At 43.1% G+C, this 19,720-nt stretch overlaps 1 protein-coding gene across 1 annotated transcript; it reads left to right on the top strand.

The window, feature by feature from the left end:
- The first annotated feature begins 13,859 nt into the window (after positions 1–13,859).
- LOC139654403 (somatostatin-like receptor F_48D10.1) lies at positions 13,860–18,686 on the top strand. Its single transcript, XM_071531464.1, has 5 exons — positions 13,860–14,444; positions 14,936–15,076; positions 15,334–15,606; positions 16,750–16,896; positions 18,474–18,686. Exons 1-5 carry the CDS (start codon positions 13,860–13,862, stop codon positions 18,684–18,686), a joined length of 1,359 nt encoding a protein of 452 aa, XP_071387565.1.
- The last annotated feature ends 1,034 nt before the right edge of the window (positions 18,687–19,720 follow it).

Genomic DNA, 19,720 nt, shown 5'->3' with positions numbered 1-19,720 from the left:
AGCTCACTCACATCTCATCGCCTCTGATGGTGTAAGTTCTCTCAGTCTGGGGAGAAAACAAATAACAAAAAAAACCCTAACCGCGTCCTTTTTGACGGTTTTCATGTGAGAAAACAAAAGAAGGGACGAACTTTTCGCACCGTTGTCTCCCGTTCTCTCCCCAGCGTTATTCCTCTGCTCGGATCCCGTTTCTGAAACTTAACGGCGATTTCTCCACAATCCTTCTCAGGGGGAAAAAAAAACTTTTGGAGAACTTCCTCTCTCCCCCCTCCTCCTTCCACTCGATGCAGTTCCTTAAGGCGCCGCAGGGTCTCGAGACTTGAGAGTTTTCATTTCCTCTCGTGCCCCCTATCTGACAGCCCGCAGCATTCTATTCTATTCTATTCTATTCTATTCTATTCTATTCTATTCTATTCTTTTTTATGATCAACACTTTATTTGGTTTTTAAACAGACATAACCTTAAACAATGGGCAATTGTAGAAACAGAAAATAACTTAAATCATACATTTAAAAAATAAATAAATATATACGTATATATATATATATATATATATATATATATACTGTATATACACACAAAAATACATCAAAATAATAGATTACAAAATAAATAATTACGTTTAAAAAAAAAAAAAAGAAAAAAAGGGGGGGGGGATTATAATGGCAGCATAGGGGTTCAGGGCCATAGCAATATGTGAAGCACTTTCAGTGTGTTAGGAAATACAAATAAATTGCAAATAAAAGGGCTGTTACCTGATTGTGAGAGGTTTCAAGGGCCTTTAATGTGACTAAGGTATCTGTTCCATTTCAGACTATATCCATCTACCTGATCATTAATTTCTCATAAGCTGCTACAATTCCAAGCTGAGAGAACCATACATGTGCTGGAGGTAAATCAACAGATTTCCACTCATTAACAATGATCTTCCTACCCAGCATAATATCTGTGTGAATGCAGTCCGCTAGAGGGATAGGGAGGTTGCTTAGTGGCCATGGATCCCCCAGAACATATCTATTCTATTCTATTCTATTCTATTCTGCACCACTGTGTTGTATTGTATTGTCTTGTAGGCCTACTTCACTCTATTCTATTCTATTCTATTCTATTCTACACCATTGTATTGCATTGTATTGTATTATTTTGTATTGTATTCTACTCCATTCTACTCCACTCCACTCTATTCTATTCTATTATATTCTATTCCACTCCACTGCACTCTACACTATTCCACTCTATTCTATTCTATTCTATTCTATTCTATTGTCTGCTTGATCCATTCCATTCTATTCTATTCTACACCACTGCATTGTATTGTATTGCATTCTACTCCACTCTATTCTATTCTATCTCTATTCTATCTCTCTCTCTCTCCCCCCCCCTCTCTCTCTCACTCCCCCCCTCTCTCCCCCCCCCCCCTCTCTCTCTCTCTCTCTCTCTCTCACTCCCCCCCCCTCTCTCCCCTCCTCTCCCCCCCTCTCTCTCTCCAGTATTTCCTGAGGCAGTGCTGGGCGCGTGTTAGAGGTGTTCCCTGTGTGCTTGTCTTGGCTCTGGCCCCCTTTCTCCCCGCAGGCGACCGGTGCTCAGCACACAGGAAAAAAAGAAGAGTCACATTCTGACTCTTCACCCATCATCCTTTCTTCTGCAGGGTTTCAGTCCAGTGTGCATCAGGTGTTTTTATTAAAATAGATCAAATTGTTCCTTGTCAGTGTGAGCAGTTGTACTGTAATTAATTGGTGCTGCATCAATATAATACAGTAGACATAGTATTAATAATTAACAGTAAATTGGCATAGTGACAACACATGCGTATTATGAGAAGCATAGTAAAAAAAAAGATGAAATAAAATGAAAAAGAAAATAAGACAAAGAATAACGTCAAAAAAGAAAATACACAGAGAAGGCAGACATGATAAAGAAATTACCACACATTCATATCCAGGAATGGTTTGTCATCAGACACGGATCATTACATCCTCCAAAATGTTTCCTTCTTGAAAGTAAAGACTTTAAGATTGCTAATCACTTCAGTATACTTTGTGAGTTTTACTTTGGTGCCAGCAAACTTTTATGAGGGTTTTATGGTTTTTGGAGTGACACTCTTCATTTTGGTGGCGGAGCATTGAGGCTGTAGCTCCAGCAAGTTTAACATCGGATAAACTGCTCTCAGACTGCTTTATTTTTTTGCCACTTTCTTGGAACTTTCTTGGAACTTTATGGAATCGTTTGTATTTGTACTGTACTATGTGACAGTGTGTTCTTATTGTTTTTATTGTGCCTTGCTGCAAAATGAATTTCCCCTTGTGGGACAATAAAGACCTGAATTGAACCTCTGCTTTACAGTTAGGGTGAATGTGCTTTCGGTTGGTTGGCTACAGATTACATTTTATAGAGTAGTCGACATAGTTAGGCCTCGGCTAAGCAGGGCAATATCTCATTGTCACTGTCTGTGTTATTGTTTTGTCCCGGCACATATTGCACGCTGTCCTTGTCTTTGAATTGCCCTGCAAAAAGATTTGTAACATTTTGTTTCCCTATAAGGTTTTTCTTGAGGGTCTAAGGTTGGTGGTGGCAGTTAGACTCAGGTAGGATAGATAGGTCTGTTATGGCTTTTCAACATGCTACTTTGTGTCTTGTTCTTTGTTTTGTTTCCTTGTGTCTTTGTTTCCTTGTGTCATTCCATACTGTATTGCATCATTTTGTTTTGTGATTGATCGTTGATTAGTTAGATCTCGGCAGGCTCGTTCTCTGTAAAGTCCTCTGAGACACGCTTTGATGATGAAGGCCCGTACAAATAAACTTGACTTGTATAGGCTCTTGAAAACCAGGCATGATTAAATTATAAGCTTGATGACAGGTACAGAGGTTGTTTTTGTAGTATGTTCAGGTTAGTTAGTCTAGGTTAAATTCAATCCATTAATCTGGAGGGTGGTGGTCAAGTGATTCATGGGTTTGGCTCCTTCTGGGCCTGCACCCACATGACCCAAGTAAAGTCCAACCCAAGTAAAGTCTTGTTTGTTCATCCAGATCTACTCACGCTGTGGATAAACCTGTGAGTCCTGTGGGTTTTGGGCTGATCTGTTTTTAAGGAGATAGACTTGTCAATATTCCACAGTCCAATTTGGACTAGTGGAACAGGCTTGGTGAGCAGGTTTGTGATTTTTTTTTTTTGCATTTGTCTGGCCTGGACTGGTCTAGTCTGGGCAGGGTGAAGGTAAAGTGAGCTTGGCTCCTGTTTGGTTATGGGGAGGGTCCTCCAGCCCAGCCAGGAAAACAGCACTTACTGAGGCCTCTGTCTGTGTTATTGTAGGGCTGCAGGAAGAGCGGGGGGAGAGGGGGAGGAGGGACAAGGATGCAAGAACGCAAAAAAAAAACAGAGAGAGAGAGAGAGAGAGAGAGAGAGAGAGAGGGTCTGGGAAGGGAGGAGAGAGGAAGGGTGAGGGAGATGGGAGTGCGTAGTAGAGAGAGAGGGATTCACAGGAGACTTAAAAAAAAAGGGAGGAGAGAGAGAGGTTGAAGAGGGTTGATGGAGAGGAGGGGCGAAGGTGGGCATGTGTGAGAAAGACAGGATAAGACTGATAGAGACAACTCAGGGTCAAGAGCGTATAGAGTACTCAGTATTTGCAGAGATGAAAAGAAATTCTGTGAAAAGTGAAAGCAACAAGGGAAGAGATGGACAGCTCAGTGGGAATCTAAATATAGAATCAATGGAATTTTTCCCCCAACAATCTGCTTTTCAACTTATCCCCCGGCTCTGTTCCACAAACTCTGTTTCCTCCTTCTCTCATAGATTACTCAGTAGTGATTATAGGGAGGGCTGATACATAATCACTTATATGTTATTGATATGGGACTGATATGGGACTAATAATTGGCTGCCTTGTTTTTTCTTTGCTTTGTTTTTCTTTTCTTTTTTTTTCCTGTTATGTGCTTTGGAATGTTAGATTTAGGATTCTTCTTCTTCTTCTTCTTCTTCTTTTACTTCTCAGTACTATTAGAGACATTGGTATTTATGTTAATGTTAATACTAATTACTTGGAATGGAAAGACGTTACACTATGGGAATGTTACAGTATATACAGTCAACTTTACACAAGGTATCTGAAAAAAAAAACAACTGAAAAATTGGTGCGCTCTTTTGATCAGTGAGGTTAATTAAACTCACTCAGTTTAAAAGCCTTTTTAGTGCACCTTGGACTGTTTGGATGTTCCCTTCAGCATTCCATTGTTTTTCTCTTCTTATCTGATATTCACATGGTGGTAAACACAATCCAGAGTTCATTTGACTACCTCAAATTTTTGATGGATTTTTGATGGTTTTTCTTTTCAAAATCTTTTTATTGAGATTTTCAACAAAAGTTCCCAGGGTTGGGCAGGCATATTCCACATTGTTACAAAATATACATCAATGTAGTATCATATAAAAATAAAAACAGTGACAATAGTGACAGTAATAAAGTGAGATGTCCCTACCCCCCCACCCTCCCACCCCCTTGATTACCTAGAATAGGTACGAGGCACAGTATCTAGAAATAAATAAATAAAACTAAGGATGTAGCTATTTCCATGAAGTCAGGTGTTATTTTTCGTGTCAAGGGCAGGGCTAGAATGCATGTCACACTATGTTGTTTGGGTGTTATGAAAGTAAAATCATATTTTACATGAAAACTCACAACAACTGCATAGCAACAGTCACCTGCAGGAGCCGGTTGAAGCAGCAGTCCACAGTCCACACAACAACAAAAGCATTCTGCTGCTCAGTGAAGGCCTCAGATCCATTTTATATGAACATACACTCAAGTCTGTTGAATACTTTCATTGTTGATTGGGAATGTAAAACTTGTGTTTAGCTGCCACTGTCCCAGAATTAAAAGCTCAGACAATAAACTTCACAACATGTCAGTATTGTCAGTCACTACTCTTCAAATAACACAAAACAGTGACGATGTACAGGAGTCAGAATAGAAAATAGTTCTGCAAGGCTGAGGTATTATCCAGTGGACCAGGCAAGGCCAAACAACAGAGATTAGTATTCTCTATTAAACTCAAATGCCACCGGGTACATGCAGTCTCTCCAATAGAACAAGCTCACACTGGACCCAGTAAAAACAGTATAGCCACAAGCCCAGGAGGACAAGGATCTAGAAAGAAAGGGTTATCCCTTCATCAATGCACACCGGACAATATACTCTGGCAAATGAATTGAGGTCTCCTGTCAATCTGATCAAGGTTGAGTTTGCTTAAGGGATAAAAGAGGTTAATTACACCACCCATGCCTTTTCCTGGCTGTCAAGAAAGAGAAAGAGAAAGAGAGAGTACTGCGACAATATTGTTCTTAACTTTCATGCCAATGAAGCCTATTGAATTGAACTGAGAGAGAGAGAGAGAGAGAGAGAGAGGAGAGAGAGAGAGAGAGAGAGAGAGAGAGAGAGAGAGAGAGATATGATTGTAGAAGTAGGATGACACAGTGGCTGGTCTACCATGGTAATTAGCAGGGAGTAATATTTATCCTGTTCTGACCCTCCCTCCCTCTACTGCTCCATGCCCTTACACTATGGTGTGTTTTCCTCAAGAATCCTCAATAATGAGGATACAATCATTTTTTTTCGAGATGCATCTACAGCACCTTCATCCTGCCTACTGTGTGTGTTTACTGTGTGTGTTTATGTCTTCTTGTCTACCTGTCTGTCTGTCTCCATAACAGTGAGTGTTATTTCAGCTCCTGTAGGCAAGTTGACTGACGATACTCGCTGTGCAGCTTTGGATAGGAATGTTTGTATGAGGAGGAAATGCTACAGACACACACACACACACACACACACACACACACACGCCTGGGGGCTGCCCCATCCAACCCCAGTTTTCTCTGCAGGTGTGTGTGTGTGTGTGTGTGTGTATGTGTGTGTGTGTGTACAGTGAGGACTAGCGTGGCACCTTGCCCGCAGCGACATCATTATATCAGTCTGTTTCAGACTTCTACTGCCTTCTCTCTATTGCTCCTCCTTTCTGTTTTTCTTTTCGCTCTCCCTTGCTCTCCCTTTCAATTTCAATTTCACTTCAACAAGCTTTATTAGCATGAATGTTGATAACGATATTGCCAAAGTGAAATATAGGCTATGAAAAAAATCAATGTAGATCAAAGTAAGTTAAACAACATTTAAACAGATCCTTAAATAAATTCTCTCTCTCTCTCTCTCTCTCTCTCACACAGACACACACACACACACACACACACACACAGCACTGTGCAGACATATCACTGCCCACAGGACAGTAATGCCCTTTGACAGGCCGGTAAGGTCAACCCTAGGGCTGTGTGATAGCTTCACTCCAGGGGTCGTCGTGGAGATGGGAATAGGCCCCGCCCTCTGTACCCACCTGTCACTCAGATCTCACCTAGCGACTGAGTGTGTGTGTGTGTTTGTGTGTGTGTGTGTGTGTGTGTGTGTTCCTTCCCCTTCCTTCCTCCTCTCCCTGCATCCATGTGCCCCGCAGAGGGGGAAAGAGAGAAGAAGGGAGGCTGCAAAGCAGTGGAAGTCGAGGAGAAATGCTGCATTCACAGAGGCATATGAGCATGCTGATGTATCTGCTACTGCTGCTGCTACTCTTTAGCACTGACCTGTGTGTGTCTGTGTGTGTGTGTGTGTGTGTGTGTGAGAGAGAGGGAAAGAGAGTAATAGCAGTGTTTAGGTAGAACACTGTGAGTTTGACAAGACACCAGAAGGAAACCAAGTCATATAGTTCAAAGAGTTTGTGTGTGTTTGTGATTTTATATCTGAGTTTGTGTGCGTCAGAGATGGACAAAGCATTCAACAGTGACACAAAATAACTGACAACAGACATTCTGAGATGCATATGATGAGACATGCAGCTTATATAACTGACACGTACACACTCACACAAATATGAACAGTAAGGCAGGGAAAATTTGTTCTAAAAGCACTTATCATCAGCAAAGGTCATGTCTCATACTTGTTCCTTGGCAATCCAACTTAGCAGTATTACTGCTTGTTTGTAGACATGTGGGTCTGAGGTGAATTGACATAAATGCTCTTTACATCATCTTCTCCAGATAAACTCACTCAACCTCTTCCAGTTCACATGTGTGCATGAACAAATGAGCATGAACTCTGAAACGCAGATTACATGCCGAGGACATGAATTACGAGATAATTATGTTCCTCTACCACGGACTGGATTATGTGTGTGACATATAAACACAGTGAGGGATCATTCAGAACTCTAAACCAATGGAATATCAGTCAAGGAGAGAAAGGCAGTTTTATTTGATGGGAGGGGCGGATTGTTAAAAAATCTGTGGTGGTTTCATTCGTTAGAAATGTATATTTATGCCTACTGATGCAGCATGAGGTCACAATTGAAGATACTCTCCAAATAAAAATCCAAACTTCACCCACACAAAGGTACAAATCTTCTTGATATGAGTTAGGAATTGAACCCACACCCTTAGTTTCTTTGTCAGACTGCCACCTGTTTCTAGTTGTGCCTCCTTCATGTAATCCTTTCATGGTGGAAAAACTCATTTCTGTGACTGTTCGTGCATGGAGCACGTATTTCCATTTTAAGACATTGTGCTCAATTCACACAATTTCAGGAGACCAGGTTCACACGCTCAGACACTCACACACTCACACACTCACACAGCTACACACACACACACACCCACACAAACATGCCATGCTCCGTTCCCGTTAAATAACATCTCTCTTATAGATTTTTCTGGATGCTGAAGCAATTTCGTTATCTTGTTTCATCTCAGCCATGAAGACAGTCAAGGGAGTACATTTTCCACATGGTTGTTTCAAAATTCGCTCAAAAAATGTTCTTGAATCAATTGTTGTGGGAGGGCTCTACTCAATCTTTCATTACCATTAGTCAATGGTCTCTCTATCCTGAAATGTAGTTGCCAAAACCAATGCTGTCCACAGCTAATGGTCAGTATTTACATGCTTGATGGTTCTTTTTATTATGGTTTATAAGGTATTGTTTTTTCTTATTCTTCCTCAGGTCACGTTGCCTCTCTGCTGCTTCTGTATACACAGTACATGGTGCTTGAACATACTCATGAGTGTGTATCCATGAACACTTAAGCTCCTAAACCAACCTTTGCCATAAGAGCCTTTCAAGGGCGAACACCTCAAAGACTCTTAGCTGTGGCATCTTCTCTTGTTCTCTCTGTTCTCTAGAGCTCTCATGCTATCTTTCTATTTAAGCTTTATATCCAGGTTGGTGAAGCTCTTTGACAATGAAGATCATTAAATTCCCAGTGCTATATCCATCATCAATATATCCAACAAAAGCACCACACTAAGGGCTGACACTATACTGTTGGACATCAGACACTGTTGCACTTTCTTAAGCACATGTCATGGAGCCAAAGCATGTACAGAGTTCGAAATTTGAAACCATTCATCTGTTTCATTTGTTCACTAACAGACTTCTGTGGAATATGTGCTTTATTCAGAACAAAAAGACATTCAAAGGAACTGGTCTATTTTGAGTATGCGTGTCTGTGTCTGTGTGTGTGTGCGTGTGCGTGCATGCATCAAAAGTGGTGTGATGTTATTCCAGATTAGGGGCATCTCTGTCCTGAAACCACTAGAGGGGGACAGAGAACTCAGTGAAATTACTCGACTTTCTTCTCCGTGTTCTCATTCCCTGCTCACTGAATTGATCTGGGGGTGATGTAAGTCTGGAGTGGGGATGAAGTGAGATATGTAGACAGAGGGAGAGACAGACAGAGAAGGGGGGGGGGGGGGGCTGAACACAGACACAGACTAAACAAAACTACTATCAGCACCTAGAGACCACTTCACTGCATGATTCACTGGAGGAGCGTTGGTTTGAAGAGGGAGAGAGAATATTTAATTTATTTGATTTGGCTGATCATCACTCTCTCTCTCTGTATGTGTGTGTGTGTGTGTAAGAACTTCATGTGCCAGTGTGATAGTCCCATATATATGTTTGTAATAAGACTTGTATATAACCTTAAGTCGCTTTTTGTAATAAGGTTGTATATTAGAGTTTCAGGCAGTACTGAATATGATGTCTGAGGACATTTTGTATGGTAGTCTACTTTAAATTATAAATGTGTTTGACTGTACTTTAGTGCAGCCTCTCATGTGAATGAATGTGTAGGCTATACAGTATGTGTGGATGCATCAAGGCTAAGGACGAGCAAGTGTGTGGCAAGCAAGAGCAAGAGTGAGTGTGTGGCTGATATTTGAGTTTCTGTATTACTGTGGTATGTCCTATTTTTATCCATCTCATCCATCAGAGATTCCCTGTAGAATAACAAGGTTTACCTTCCTACCTTGTGTGTGTGTGTGTGTCTGTGTGTGTCTGTGTGTGTGTGTGTGTGTGTGTGGTGTGTGGGTGTGTGGGTGTGTGTTCAAGGGGAAAACGAAACAAATCAATTCCTGGTAGAGCTCAGATCTCACAGAGACAGTCTGTCTCAAATTGGGTTTGTTCCCTGCGTTTTTTTTTTAAGTCATGAAGTCGTCACGGTTCGTCGTGACGACTTCCTGATTAACACCCCTCAGTGTTTGATGCAGAGCTATACACTCCTGTAGAGCACCTGTAGAGCCGATGGAGATTTCATCAGTGTATGTGTGTGTGTGTGTGTGTGTGTGTGTGTGTGTGTGCGTGTGTGTGGTGTGTGCGTGTGTGTGTGTGTGTGTGTGTGTGTGAGAGAGAGAGAGAGAGAGAGAGAGTGAGAGAGAGGAGACCACACAAAGATGTCCACAGTGTAAATCAATCAATAACATTGACAGAATTACTAAATAAATAAATTAAGACTAAAAGCAACATTATTGGGTTATTTTATATCTGAGAGATGTTAGACATCCAATAATGGTGTGTGTGTGTGTGTGTGTGTGTGTGTGTGTGTGTGTGTGGGTGGGTGGGTGGGTGGGTGTGTGTGTGTGTGTCTAAGTCGGGGGCATGCCCCCGACCTAAAATGGACATGAACCTGTAACGATTACATATAACAAAATTAGCCTGCAGTAATCGGATCACAAAAGCTGGTACTCGTAGCCTAATTTTACAGCGGCTGAAAAATACAATAAATCGACCAGGTTACAAACTACAGCGAGGCTACTATTGAAAAAAAGCAAGACTCAAGCATCTGAATGAACGGGCGCGAATACAGACACTTTAAATTCACTTTCACTTCAAATTACATTACAAAAGTCATATTCCCAACCTGAAGGTGCTTGAATGTAGTGGCGGTGCTGCAACTATTTGAAGCATATTGAATGTCACACTGTTTTGTTAGAGGCAATCACCTTAATAACACATTCAAAAGTTGTTTGAGAGAGCTGCGAGGCTGCTCATGCGTGAGGACCAATTATTGCATCACTCTTAACAAAACGGGCTCTGTTTAATAGCAGAAATGGTTCTTAGCCTTGTACCAGAGAATGATCCCCTCTGGTGCTGCTAAAGTTCTACTAAAGAACCATTTAAAAATGCATGGAATGTTACACAACAGCAGTATTACATGGACTTTTGAAAAACCACACTAGGTTATTTTTTCTGTGTTTTTTTATTTCAACAAATCAGACAGTTCTCTGGGTCAGTGATTCTCAACCTTTTTAATATCAAGGACCCCTAATTTAGTCCACATTAGAGCCACGAGATGAGAGTCTCTCGGATCCAAATCTGACAATATTTGTATTGTTAGACATGATTTTGTTCAGAATCCCATGACTATCTGTATTGTAGGTAGACATTCTCTAATTGTGTTAACTTCTTGTAAATTAAATACTGGTGACGTTTAACAATTCATTAATTTGCTGGGGACCCCCTGAAACCCCCTCAAGGGCCCCTTGGTGGTCACCGGACCCCCACTGCTCTGCATTGCGGTTCTACATAAAACCGCCGCCCTAACCAAAGAACCGTTATGGCTACCGGAACACAAGTTTTAACCTATACATTAAATTCTGCTGCCCGACTCAGATCTCAGGTTTCAGTGATATTGCTTCAGCTATTCTTCATTCTCAACCTGGAGATTACCAGCCTCGGGCTCACACAGTAGCTCTGCCTGATCCTGTTTTATAAGATTTAAAATCCCACCTGAGAAACAGAGGCTATAACAATTCCTTCCAAAACTCTGCAGTCAGGCCCTCTAGCTGGGGATACACCACACAACTGTTAAAATCCTAACAGATTATGAAAAGACTGGGCGTACACTAACCGACTGGTTTCTGCAGATATGACGACTGAAAAACTGGGGATCACACACTTAACGAGTACGCCAGATGAGGGATCACACACTACTCGACTTGTCACTGCAAATGAACCAAACTGAACGCACCAAACTCACATGAAAACACGAGCTCTCGCGGTACGCTACGAGATACCGGTAGCAAAGCAAACACGGGGATACAGCATAGATATAAATTCACATTATACATTATGGGTAGCGTAGCCTACTAGAGCTTGCTGTTGTTGTTGCGCCACCATCTGCATGGAATAAAGACCATCTGCATGGTCATTCTATTTTCTTTTCAGAAACAGAAAATAAAAAATGGAAAACGAATGATGCTTTAATTTTCATTTCAAAATCCAAAAATGGAAAACCGAAATATAGCCTATAAGGCATTGTCCGTTTTCCTGGTGAGAAACGGCAGATACAACATTTACAAAGGACTTGATTTTCCTTTTCTCCTTTGTAAAACAGAAAATAAAATAACAAAAATTAAAAAAGCCCATTTTGGGATTGCAACCTGAATATAGAGCTGTGCGTCTTTCAGCACCATCAAGGCCTGGAAAGCGGAAAGGAGAGAGAGAAGCAGAGAGGAAGGAAAATAGAATGACCAAAAAATACACAGATCCAAAACGCATTTACATAAAGGTGTGGAAGTCAGTCTGGACTGCACAGACAGGGAGCTGGAGGTGAGTAGCAAATGTGAATCAAATAGGCTACCTGTTGCTACATAATGGAGCCAATGCTATGAAGTAGGAGCTGAGAATGTTTGTAGGCTCTCTGCAGACTAGTGCAGACCAGGACAGACTCGGCCCAATTGTGAATCCTGGCTAAAATCGGGGCAATAGTTGTCTAGTGTATCCCACTGACGTTCATCAGGACAGACTGATATGGAAAACGAAGAAAGTCAACTACCCTTGTCTCAAGACGCCCACAACTAGGGAACCTGCACATGCTCGTAATTTCTGTTCTCTTAAGTCTTAAAGAAACGTTGACAGGCGACAGCCAGGAAAAAGCCGTGGGCGATGTAATTAACCTATTTGATACCTTATACCAAACTCCTTGATCAGACAGAAAGTCATGTCAATTCTTGTGACAGTGTAGCCTCTAGGCTATTGTCCGCTGTGTATTCGTGAAGGGATAATATATCATCTCTCTCTCTCTCTCTCTCTCTCTCTCTCTCTCTCTCTCTCTCTCTCTCTCGGCTGTGGGCAGAAAGTTGAGGAAGGAGTGGGGAGTTGCCGACACCTCACCGTTCAGCTCAGCACCGCGGACAGCGCATGAGAGCTCAGCCACAGCAAACACCTTAATATTGGAGAATTGATGGAGAATTAGCTGATTGACTTGACATCGAATACGTTGTTTTGGGGGATGTACACATTTTGGTTATTTTTTGATCATACAGAGGAGTGGAATTTTTCACAGCCCGCCAAGGTAAGTCTAGGCTGCTCTTATTTTGATCTTTTCTGAATAAACCGTTTAATATGACTACAAAATGTCCCTGAGGAATGAGTGCTAAAATGCTTTTCCAATGGTTTGCAGACGTTGGCAGTGTATCCTATAACTGGAATAAGTGTATCATATGCGTATTTGTTGCTGTTAAGATGCCCCTAGCACACGTATACATATACATTGCGTACAATATACCGAGACACTCAAGACACATTATTATAAAAAGAGACAACACGTCAAGCCTGCAGGTCCACCGTGCGTAAAAGCCGTGGCACTGTTCCCAGCGATACTAGTGCTTGACGCACAACAAACTGGGTGACTTGTGTGTTCGCCGTGTCTCGTAGGATGAGGCGTCAGCAATCAGTGCTATTAAAAACGCAAAGAGGCTCGAGGGAGACGACGACGATGCTGTCACGATTATATTTCATGGCTCATTAACATCAGCGGCTTTTAGTGCGTAATTAGGGATAAGAAACGGCATTATGTTTTCCTAAGTCAGTGCTTGTTAATCAGATAAAAGGAGTTGGCTCATGATACATTCTGCGCAAGGATTAAGGATTCCTAAAAGGCATTTCATTAAAAATGATACTTTTGTGATATTTTGAGAGAGAGAGAGAGAGAGAGAGAGAGAGAGAGAGAGAGAGAGAGAGAGAGTCTGTGCGTGTGCAGATACGTGTGCGAATACCGTTCACAGCGCACACTTGCATGCGCTGAAATGAATCTCTCTCTCTCTCTATCACACACACACACACACACACACACACACACACACACACACACACGGCGCAGAGTGAAGGATCGCACCGCTATGGGAGATGCACGCACCCCTTTAACACGTTGGCATGTGGGCGTGTGTGTTGGCAAGGTGTGTATCCATGTGTCTGTGTGTGTCCATATGTGTTTGTTATTAAGCCTGCGGGGAGGCTTACACTATGAAATACTTTTACTTCTTGTACAACTGATACCTTTAAGTGTGGTGGCTGATGACTCCTCTCCTCTCCTCTCCTCTCCTCTCCTCTCCTCTCTTCTCTTCTCCTCTGTTCTGTTCTCTTCTCCCTCTTTTCCTGTTCCAATGGAAGTATGGAAGAACAGGGCAGATATAAAGACTTTCTGCTAAAACAGTGAGAACATCTAGATCTGTCCTCTTCGGTTCCTTCTTCCCTCCTTTCTGAAAGCTACAATGGAGCCGCAGGACCAGACAGGCTGGTCTCCCCTCTCCGCAGACCTCAACTCCACCCCTCCAGCCACGACTTCATCCTTCCTGCTTTCTTCCTATTTCCTCTTCTCCAACATCTCCTCCAACATGTCCACTCAGAGTGTCCCATTCCAGGGCAGCAGCACTCTGATGACAACGGTCATCTCCCTGACGGTCTTCGTGTTCGGGCTGACTGGCAACACGCTGGCCATCTACGTGGTGCTGCGCTATGCCAAAATGAAGACCGTCACCAACATCTACATCCTAAACCTGGCCGTGGCCGATGAGCTCTACATAGTCGGGCTCCCCTTCCTCACCACCCAGAACGTCCTCTCCTATTGGCCCTTTGGCTCCTTCCTGTGCCGCGTCGTCATGACCGCAGACTCTATGAACCAGTTCACGTCCATTTTCTGCCTGACGGTGATGTCCATCGACCGCTACCTGGCCGTGGTTCACCCCATCCGCAGCACCAAGTGGCGGCACCCCCGGGTGGCCAAGATGGTGAGCGCCGCCGTGTGGGCCGTGTCCTTTGTGGTCGTCCTGCCTGTGGTCATCTTCTCCGATGTCCAGGTACGAAGTTCAGTCCTGGGCTGGCTGTCTTCTGCTGTCAGTCTTGGCCTCTAAGTGTAAGTTAGTAAGCTTTAATTTATAGTTCACCCCAAAATGAAAATTATCTACTCACCCCCATGTCAGCTGTAACTCCACTGAAGTTCGCAGGGCCATCAAACACACAGCTCGTTGGCCCTGTAGTTCCATCTCAGCCTTCTCCCAAACCAAACTGAAGTTAACGAGGCCAGCTTTTTACAGCTCCGAAAAAAAGCATAAACTGTCCATCAAATTTCTCCTAACACCTTCTGCTGCACAAATCTTCTTCACTGACAACGACCAGAGCATTGTCAGTGAGGAAAATCTAGGAGTTAATGAGGTAAATGCCGTACTTCAGTGCAGTTTTGACTGACAGAGGGATAAGTATATAATAGGGATGAGGATATTCCGATTTTTCAGTTTGGGGTGAACCATTCCTCTAATATTGAATATCAACTTATTTAATCTCCTCTCAGGACAAGTTTAATTCATGCAACATGATCTGGCCAGAGCCCAAAGACGTGTGGTCGACAGCCTTCATCCTCTACACTGCGACACTTGGCTTCTTTGGACCACTGCTCGTCATTTGCCTCTGCTACCTACTTATCGTTGTCAAGGTGTGTGTGTATGTGTGTGTGAATGTGTCATTACTGTCATCTACATCATCTTCCTTACTCTCATTTTCATCATCATCATTAATATTCTCTTACTCATACTCTTTACCATCGTTGTCATCATCATCATCGTCGTTGTCGTCGTTGTCGTCGTTGTTGTCGTTGACGTCGTCGTCGTCGTCATCATCATCATCATCATCATCATCATCATCATCATCATCATCATCATCAACACCCTACTCTTTATCCTCCTCCTGCAGGTGAAAACCTCGGGTGCGCGGGCGGGCTTCTCTAAGCGTCGGCGCTCGGAGCGCAAGGTGACCCGGATGGTGGTGGTGACCGTGGTGGTGTTTGTGCTCTGCTGGCTGCCGTTCTTCATCATCAACATGGTCAACCTGGTGGTCATCATCCCAGAGTCCAGCACCACCGCCGGCATCTACTTCTTCTCTGTCATCCTGTCGTACGCCAACTCCTGCGCCAACCCCCTGCTCTACGGCTTCCTGTCGGACAACTTCAAACAGAGCTTCAGAAAGGTGGGCAGCCTGGGATAGAAAGGCTGTATGGGCTGAGCTTAAAGGCCCAATCTGTAGATCCATTATGGCGCCCCCTGTTGAAACACTCTCCTACTTATTGGACTGAAGGCAATTTTTATCACCATTTTAAACATGAGTTTTCATATATTTTGAGTTAATATATTTTGAGGTTGTGACATGTTTTCATAGTTTTTTAAATTTATTTTAGAATGTTTTCAAACACATCTAAACCATACCAGTATGTTGAATTATGAACTTCACAAGATTAAAAAATCGTGTTTATAGAAGTTTAAAAAATCGTGTTTTCCATCTACAAGTTGAAGTCCTCAAGTTCATATGAGAATATCCTCAAAATTCCGATCAGGTCAAATGAATTCCAGATTCTGAATCCAGAATTACACAAGGTTGTTGCTTGAATGTTAAATAGGATGTTTATCTCTTATTTTAGCTCTTATAGCTGAGAACAGCTGATTGCATTTCTAAACTCACCCCTCTCAACAGTAGAATAGAAATGTTTCATGTTTGTCCAGATTTTACTTATTTTATCACTGATACAATGACCGATTTTGTGTTCAGTTCATGTCAGGTTGTTACATGGGCGGTATCATGTTAAGGTTAACATAGGTTGCTTGCTAAGTTACCTTGCTGGCTAGTTAGTTTGCTAACAAAGCCAAACAACTGCGTGTTTAAGTTAACTGATCTGTTATCTTTTCTCAAGCTGCCACTCGGTGCTTTGGAGTGGGACTAGGGCTAAAGACAGAATACAATTCCTATACTATATACTACATTCCTATACTATATACTATTATCTATATACTAATTCCTTTACTTTTGTGAAGAGAAGAGAAGAAGAGAGAAGAAGAGAGAGAGAGGGAGAGAGAGAGAGAGAGAGAGAGAGAGAGAGAGAGAGAGAGAGACCTTAATTTGGGAACAAATTTACTGTATTAGACCATTTTTGCAGTAACATTATTGGGTGGATCGTACGTATCCAAAACCTGGTTGACATACAGTATATTTAGTCATTCTTTGCACATAGCCAGTGGACCTCCAATATAGCACTAGTCATTATTGCCGGAGGATTTCTGATGCAACTTCAGAGCCTCTCTAGCTAATCCATGTCATACTTGGCTTTTGACCATGCAGGTGCTGTGTGTGAAGAGCCTGAGGCGCAAGGCCAATGGTGTAGAGGATGGAGACCCCAGCGCCCCGCGCACCGAGAAGACTTTCACACAAGACTGCACTCTGCTCCCCCCTCGTAACCAGGACTACCACGACCTCCAGAGCAGCCAGGTACGTGTGTGTGTGTGTGTGTGTGTGTGTGTGTGTGTGTGTACAGTATGCAGAGGCAACAGTGTCCTTTGGGCAAAGCACTGGCAAACCTAAGTGACAAGGGAAAATTGTCTGCAGGAAAGAAATAGATATGTGATTATAGATAATGCATGCATCATTTGTGTTCTGCTGTTTGCTTTGGGGAGGATGGAGAAACGTCAACAGTGCGCAGTTCGGTGGAGTGTAGCGGACTTATTCTTGCTCTCCTTTCCTTTCTCTCTCTTTCATAAACAGACAGACACACACACACACACACACACACACACTGCAGTTTTTCTGCATTATTGAGTCTGATGCCTCAGGCTTGGATATTGTCCCACTTAAGAAGTGGTGCTGCTCTTCTGAATGTAAATGAATCTATAACATGCAGGTGTTTGTGCTCGTGCAGGTGTGTGTGTGTGTGTGCGTGCATGTGCGAGAGAAATGAGAACAGACAGATGCATATGCGTGGCTTGAGTGTATACACATGACAGGCCCAGATGAATATGGATGGTAAATTAACGCTGCTGTGGTGGCAATGATTTGGAAAAGATTTCTGCTGGGAGTGAAGCATTATTACAACAAGGTGTGTGTGTGTGTGTGTCTGAGAGAGAGAGAGAGAGAAACAGAGAGAGAGAGAGAGAGAGAGGAGGGCGGTCAGGGCAGGAAATAGCTTTTGACTCAGTGTGTCCAGCATGGGGTTTGATCGTGTCTGATTAAATAACTCACACAGGGCCACTGAGGTGTGCTATACTGACCAATTAGCTCCAATAAGGCTTTCCCAAAGATCCTTCAACTGATTCAAGGTTATGGAAATTACAGCGTGATCAGTAGGTCACATCTTACAGAATATGTTAGAGCGGCGGTACAAAGGTTCCCTCTTTCAATTTATGCTGCTTCACTCACTTATTGATGTATGGATCGCCTTATTCTCAGAGCAAGACTCAAAGAAGCATGACCAGAGATGCAGCGAGAACACATACGCACACACACACACACACTCACACACACACACATACACACACACACACACACATAAACATAAACTCAAACTCAGGGTGTCAAAAAAAGAGACGCAGTCAGAAGAACCTCCATTGAAAACATTTATTCACTTTATTCAGGTCAGTAGTGGTATGTGTATGCATATGTGCACTCTCAGTCCTCAGTCACTCACACACACACACACACACACACACACACACACACACACACGCACACACACACACACACGCACGCACACTCACACAGCCTCATGAGGTGCTGCCATCTCCTGTCTCTGCAGGGCGTCTAATTGGAGCCTGCTGGTAACCCAGAGGTGGAGTCCAGCCTGTCAGGACTGTCAGTGAATGGAAAGACCGCTCTTTAAACTTTTTTTTTTTCACCTTTCCCTCCTCTCCCTCTTACTTTCACTTCCATTACCATGCCTCTCCTCTCCTCTTACTCTCCTTCCTTTTCCTTTTTTTCCATTTACTCCTAACTCCATCTTTCCTCTACCTCCCTCCCTCCTCTATTCTCCATGATTCTGTCGCTGCTCTTCCTCCCTCTGCGGCTCACTGAAGGTCTCTCCTCACTCTCCAGCCTCGCCTACCTCTCACACAGCAGCAGCGGACCTGCACCCCTCCCCTTCTACGTGTGGATTCCCCTCCCCCGGCCGGGGAAGAGGACCCGCCGCCACCACGATACCTTCCATAGCAAGCTCCACGGTAATCTCCACGTTAACCACGGCTGAACCGCCCACCGCCACCGCCCTGACTACGCCGCAGGAACTGTGACCTTTGATCTGTGACCTGTCGCACTCTGGGAAGCAGGAAGCACGGTCAGAAGTAGAGGAGAACGGCTACTTCATGTGTGTGTGAGGGCTCATACAGAGCTGGGGAGGAAAAAAAACGAGGCAGGTAGTAGTTGATAAGGGGAATGGAGGAAGAGAGAATGATTTTCTCCGGTGACAACATAGAGTTCAGTTCTTGTACTTTTTTTTTTTTTTTTTTTCCTGACTCACTGCACGCATACATGACCACACACACACATACAACACACACACACATGCATAATTCATAATGCATCATGACATTTATCTTTAATATCTTTCAAGCACTCCCACAATACTTTGTCATTACCCGTCTCTTGATGTGCATCTCTATGACTCACCCGGTCGGTAGGTAAGCTCTGCCTCTAACCCAGACACAGCCAGAGATGAGATGGACACCGCACTTTGCATTCGTGCAGTCCGCCTTTCTGTTGCCAAGCTAACATTTTCCTTCCTCTCCATCCATCCACCCATCCACCATAAGTGCCTTTTCAACCTCCTAAAAATTACCAGTGCTCCTAACTGGGTGCAGTACACCTTGCTTCTCTCACTCCGCCTCTCTCTCAAACATGTAACCTGTAAGGATCTATTACACTCCAGAAAAACACCATTAAATGCATATTTTAAACCGTGCTAGGGATCTTTGCACGTTGGCGGCTTCAAATGACAGCGAATGGTAAGTTGAACTTCAGTACCCAGATTCATTCAGTCACTTTTTTATACCAAAGGATACCAAAGAGTTAAGAGGGGCAAAAGATCTAAAGTTGGACAGTCCAGCTTTCCCTGGACGCTTGCTGCTGTGTAGGAGACAGTTTGTGTTTTGCTTTTAAGTTTCGGTTTGTTTCACTTCATGTGGCCGTAGAGGATTTCCTGCAAGTGTGTCCATAGCCGACACCAGAATATCATTTGGGGAAATAGGGCAAATCTACAGGGTTTCAATTAGAGAGGATGGGATGTTCTTCTCTATTGCACCCCTACTTTGTGATTTAAGCTGATATG

This window comes from Centroberyx affinis, unplaced genomic scaffold (assembly GCF_046629955.1).
Source record: "Centroberyx affinis isolate AG114_WGS23_722 - 3 ecotype Tasmania unplaced genomic scaffold, CSIRO-AGI_Caff_v1 ptg000142l_1, whole genome shotgun sequence".
NCBI classification, from domain to species: Eukaryota; Metazoa; Chordata; class Actinopteri; order Beryciformes; family Berycidae; genus Centroberyx; species Centroberyx affinis.
The sequence above is the reverse complement of the archived record's forward strand: the minus strand, read 5'-3'. Positions and strand labels throughout refer to the sequence as shown.